General features: G+C 45.4%; 1 protein-coding gene across 1 annotated transcript in view; it reads right to left on the bottom strand.

Annotated features, from left to right (window-relative positions):
- Nucleotides 1–6000, bottom strand: part of NRXN3 (neurexin 3) — a 1635269-nt gene that overhangs the window by 55408 nt on the left and 1573861 nt on the right. The window contains exon 21 of the mRNA XM_015418345.1: nt 3732–3816. Within this exon, the coding sequence (XP_015273831.1) occupies nt 3732–3816 (85 nt within the window). The remainder of the gene's footprint in view (nt 1–3731; nt 3817–6000) is intronic.

The raw sequence follows: 6000 nt of genomic DNA, 5'->3' as shown, positions 1-6000 counted from the left end.
AAAATAGCCCTGCATCTTATACTTCTGTCTAGGTCTTGCAGGAACGTATCAGTCATGGCACTGAAGAGGCCCTCACCCTCGAATGGGAGGTCTTCAATGAGAACCCTAGTGTCCTGTGGTAAGGCAGTAGAACGCGACCAGGCATGTCGTTGGAAGGTAACTGCTGTAGTCAGCATTTTGGCGGCCACATCCAATGTGTGCTTAGCTGCATTGAGCTGGTGCTTAGCCAAAAGCATTCCTTCCTTTTGAATCCTGTGAGCCTGATGGTTAGAGTCCTCAGGGAGGGCTGCAATAAATTCGGACATCTGCTCTCAGAGAGCAAACTAATATCTGCCCATACATGCAGTATAGTTTGAAGTCTTGATGCCAAGCGCTCCAGCAGAATAAAATTTTCTTCCAAACGAATCAATTTTCCTCCCTTCTTTCTCAGGAGGGGTGAATGACTGCATCTGCCTTTGGAAGAAGAGGTGACTACGACGGAATTAGGTTTAGGGTGCATGAATAAAAATTCAGCACCTTGCTCCTGCACCTTATACATATGATCTACTCTCCAGCTCGAGACAGGGGTAGATGCTGGGTGAGACCATGGGATTTTAGCCACCTGAAGCAGGACCGACGTTATCGGTAAGGCTATCGGGATAGAGGTGTCCATCTGTACGATATCGAACACGGAGTCCGTTACGGTAGGCAGGGGATGCACCATAGACAGGGTCAATGTGTTTGCCATCTGTTTGATAAAGTCCCCATAAGATCTGAGATCCTCTGACGGAGAAATTGGAAGATCATCGCCCACTTGTTGAGGTGGCAAGGGTTTCATGTGAGGGTCAGGGTTTTCATCTCCTGATTGGAAGATTGGAAGAGACGGAATGTTCAGATGGTTCGGAAAAGGAAATAGGCAACATCAGTGTGATGGGACCGGGTTCAATGGCCCTTAAACTTGGGAACTATTGGAGGCGGTGGTTAGGGAGGTTTGACTTTCAGCCTCGACGGTTGAGGCCACACAAACTCTGGCATCGGTGGAGGATCTCAATACCGAGAGAGCCGGGAGGAGGTAGACTGACGGTCCCAATCCACCGGTTGGGGTGGGAACCACGGCATGCCACTCAAGAATGGATAGGCCCCATACATGTATTGCCATTGCCGCTGATCCCAAGGGGGTGGTGGTGGATGGATCGGTGCCAATGGCCATTCTCAATCATCGGGTCGGAACGATGAAGGACGGACAAAGGTGTCGGCTCCATGGTCGGAGTGTAGGCTTTCGACACTGGAAGATTTGTGTCAAGTCCATATCGAGCCAGCGTCAGTGAGCTGGATAGGATGCAGCAAAGGCGACCATGGTATACCTTGTGGCTGCTCTCAGCTCGAGGAGTCAAGCGAAGCAGCCCCCACAAGATTCGATTCCCTCCGAGGGGCCAGCAGAGTTTGCATAGGGGGAGTTTTCTTATGCTTTTTGTGCTTGACTGGCCAATCGTCCTTGTCCTCCCTGCGTTTTTCGGAGGGAGTATGGGCTTTGGAGTGAGATGCCTGGGCCGAGCATTTCAGCATCGGGTGGTCGACATCTGAGTTAGTTGGTATCGGGGACAATGCAGCCATTGATGCTGAGGCAACAGTTGACATTGACGCATGACCAAAAGAGACCAAACGATAAAGTCCAGGGGAAAAAACGAATTTGTAATAACAATGTCCTTTCACTTAGCAAAAAAACAAGAAAAAAGCAAAGAAACTTCAAAGAAAAACAGGAATAGGCCCTAAAGCTAAAAAATTTTCCAACTGAAGTGGAGAAGATCCTACCAGCATGGCGGTCAGAAGAGAACTGGCGGGATTGTTGTGCCCCTCCCTTGGTTGTGAACAGTGGGGCCAGTGCGTGACTGGGGAATGGGCACGAAAATCCCTTTCGCTTTCAAGAGGAACCACTCGAGGTCGGTGCAGGTGCATCCCAGAGATGTGATGCACAGAGACCACAAAGAAGATAGTTCTGTTAATTATTTTTTTAAGTGGATTGCCAGATCTAACCCATCTTGCGTAAATGTACTGCAAGTGGCTATTGTAAGAGTGTCTGAAGCAAGCTGACAATATACTTCCACATATCACTCTCTCTAGTTTTTATAAAATATATATTTTTTTTTAAATGCCACAATCCACAGGGGCACATTCTCTGCATGTGTCTCATTGACATGAATGAGAACTGTGCAAGAGCAAAGTTCCCAGATCTCAGCCATCACAACATCTGTGGTCTCAGCTCAGATCTGAGAATAGAAGATTTCAGGGAAGAAAGGAATGGTATGAAAGTAACATTCAAACTGCCTGATGGTATAAGGAGTAATGCATTAATACTATGTATGTACTACTGATGCTTGAATATGTTTCTCAAAAAGGCTTCAGAGACTCATGACAGAGAACACCTCTGTCATATCCTTGCACTGCAGTGTGCATCAGCAGAGTCTCTGCTTTGTAATACCAGGTTGTTTTAGCTTTTGTATGGAACTTCTCAGGCACATTGCAAAGCCACTGCATTCTTAGATACTGCAAGAGCAAGTCCTACTCCCAGACTGCAAGCAGAATATGAAGGGTGGAAGAGAAATGTGACAGAACTGGCTTTTGGGTGACTTGTTATCATTACTTTATTAATCTGAAATGCTCCAGGAAATTACAAACAGAATAACCTGAAGTTTGGTTTTTAGCAAAACATTTAAAATAATGTTTTCAAAATAATAGAATCACCCCCTTTTCTTAAAAGTAAAACAAAAACTAACTGATCCAAATAAAAATAAAGCAAAAATAAAAATAAATAAATGTGGTTTATGTGTTTCATAGTTAAGGACAGATTCTCATAAAACTCCATTTTTACAATGTACACAGAAATTCAATGAAATTCTGTTCTCTATTATATAAATGCTTAACTCATGGCAAGCCTCAAAATTAAAATAAATTTAAAAAATAAAAAGACTTGGAAAAAAATTGGTTAAAGTAAAACAGACTACAGTTGCCTGCTGAATATTATACCATCATATCTATCCCACCAGAAGAAAAGCCATCAAATCATCAAAATGCATCTAGGCTTGAAGGGAGAAACTGAGTCCTTTTTTTTCAATTGCCACAATCCATTTTGACTCTTGAGTGGATACATTTTGAAGCATCATTGCTGCAGGTAACATGGCACAGCTTATTAGTTTTGGATTTTTTCACAGTTTATCCTTCCCCAAAATGTTTGGGTATGCAGAAAACAATATTGTGATATATACACTGCCATGTTAACCACATTCAAAATCCCATGGACAAATGAATTTCTGTGGCATATTCTCACATCCATCAAGGAGGATAAAATAAAAGATGCGGTAATAGTTATTTTTTAACTTGTAGTCCAAATTTTAATATACTTATAAATATATGTGTCTTTTCTTTCTCCCCACCAGAACTGGCTTAAGAATCACTACAAATATGTAGTGTGATTTTTGACAATAAACTGAAAAGCCACTGGTTGAAAAATATTTGGTTTCCTTCAAAGATGGCTTCCCCCAAACAATTGCATCTTTGTGTTTTTCTTTTGCCAACTCCATGGGATTGGATGCTTGGCTTATGCATTGATATCAGATATACAGTTCTGTACATATATACATACATCACATATACATATATAAGCGTACCTACATATGTATACAGTCACACACATATATATGTAGGCATTGTTTATTGCAAATAAAATAAGAAAGCAAGCAAGATACAAGACTGACCTGGCTTACCTACACTCTGCTCACATTCAATGAGGTCTTCGTCATCATTGGAACATTCCGCTGATGAAACGAGGTCATCTGTTGTCTGATGTGAGAACAAAAAAAAAAAGTGCGGTCAATAAATAAAATGTCAAGAAAAATATATAAAGGGAAATACATTACTGAGAGGAGCTTAATCAAATATAAGCACTGCAATTGGTAAGATAGCAGAACCATCAACAGCAATACTAACAGTATATCCAAGCAGAGTTACACCGCTTCTAAATCCATTAAAGTCAGTAGGTATAGAAGGGCGTAACTCTCCTTAGGATGGCATGATGAGTAATTTCCCATGTATTTTTTAACTCACAATGAATGCCTCACCAAGGCATCTATTGGGCGCTATGCCATCTCCAGGGCTTTTTTTGTAGAAAAGGCCCAGCAGGAACTCATTAGCATAATAGGCCATACCCAACAGCAGGAACTTATTAGCATATTAGGCCACACCCTGACAGCACAGCTCATTCGCATATTAGGCCACACCCCCATGTTACCAGAAGCGTGGTCATCCAGCCACACCCACCTTTTGCTTCTTATACTCTTTATCTTGTTTGTTGTCAAAACCGAGGGCTTTTATCATGTTAGGCCACACACCCCTAATTGTAGCCAATCCTAATGAGTTTCTGCTGTTGGGTGTGGCCTATTATGCTAATGAGTTCCTGCTGGGCGTGGCCAACTTGGGAGCCAGCTGGAACTCCATTCCTGTGCGTTCCTGCCCAAAAATAGCCCTGGTTATCTCACTTTTGTCATTTCTTATTTTATGCATATATTATGAAATTATTAGACACTTGTCCAATGTTTTCAGTTGTTATAATGCTTTGTATTTGCAAAGCATTGTTGAATGTTCAAAGTATTTTACATAACTAGGATTGCCAACCTCCAAGTCGTAGCTGGAGATCTCCTTGGCTTAAAACTGATCTCCAGATGTTAGATATCAGTTCACTTGGAGAAAATGGCTGCTTTGGAAGGTGGACTCTATGACGCGGTCTGCCAGGGCTGCTGGGCGCCATTCCCCGGTCGCTGTGGTGCTGCCGCGCCCCTTTTCTTCTCAGTTCAGCAGTGAGGCAAAAGGGAGAGGGGAAGGTCTGTTCTGAGGACTCCCAAGGGTGGTAGGGGTGATTTAGGAGTACAGAGGGGCCCCAAAGGATGAGGAGGAAGAGCCTCAGTCTGGGGGGTCAGTGGAGGGGTTGCATCACCTCTCAGCCCCCCCCCCCGCGGTCTGCCTTTTCTCCCTCTCTCTCTCTCTTTTATTCTGTGCTCGCAGTCACGGGTCCTCCTCCTCGGCCCTCTCCTCTGTCCTTTTATAGCCCCCTCCACTCCTGAACCACCCCTCTCCCACTGGCCCCACCTCCCTTCAAATGGGGAGATGCTGTCCCACCCCCGTTGGGCCCCGCCCCCGCTGGTGCCTTCCGTGGGTACATTGCTGGGCCTGCTCTGGTGCTCCTTGGCACACCTCCCTCTGGCCCATCCGGCAGCCGCATTTCTCCACTGCCTCGCCCTGCCGCCCCTGGCTTCAGCTGCTCCTGGGCCCTAGCCCGCCCTCAGGCCCCGCCTGCCTGCCACATGGGCCTGGGGCCTCTGTTACACCAGGCGGTTCCTCCGCCGGCTCCCTCGCCGCCACTTGGTTGCAACCTCCGTCGTTCTCCCCATCCCCGCTGCTGGTAAGTGCCAGGGAGGGAAGCCAGTCTGCAGCAGGGGTTTGTGGGGTGGGGGATCCCATCACCTGGTTGCCCTGCTGGGCATCCTGGGGAGGACTGGGACAGTGACATTATACCCCATTAAAGTCCTGCCCCTACCCAAACCCTGCCCTCCTCAGGCTCCACCTCCAAACTCTCCAGGTATTTCTTAACCCTAATCTGGCAACCCTACATATAACATTATCTCAGAAAACCCTACCAGAACCCTAAATGGTAGATCAGTTGCATTATATAATCTGTATCCTGTGGAAAATACAGAACATACAGATATCATTTACATTCTGGTAGAATGCTACAGGCCCTGACCAGGATGGCCCAGGCTAGGGTGATCTTGTTGGATCTCAGAAGCTAAGCAAGGTTAGCCCTAGTTAGTATATGGATGGGAGACCACCAAGGAAATCTAGGGTTGCTATGCAGAGGCAGGCAATCACAAACTACCTCTGTTCATCTCTTTCTTGAGAGCTTTACAGGGTCAATCAAATGTCAGCTGTGAGTTGATAGCACTTTCCACCAGCAGAGTGCTGCTGAGGATG

The sequence above is a fragment of the Gekko japonicus genome, unplaced genomic scaffold, assembly GCF_001447785.1.
Source record: "Gekko japonicus isolate JY-2015 unplaced genomic scaffold, Gekko_japonicus_V1.1 scaffold3, whole genome shotgun sequence".
Taxonomy (NCBI): Eukaryota; Metazoa; Chordata; class Lepidosauria; order Squamata; family Gekkonidae; genus Gekko; species Gekko japonicus.
This window is presented reverse-complemented; position numbering and strand designations above follow the sequence as displayed.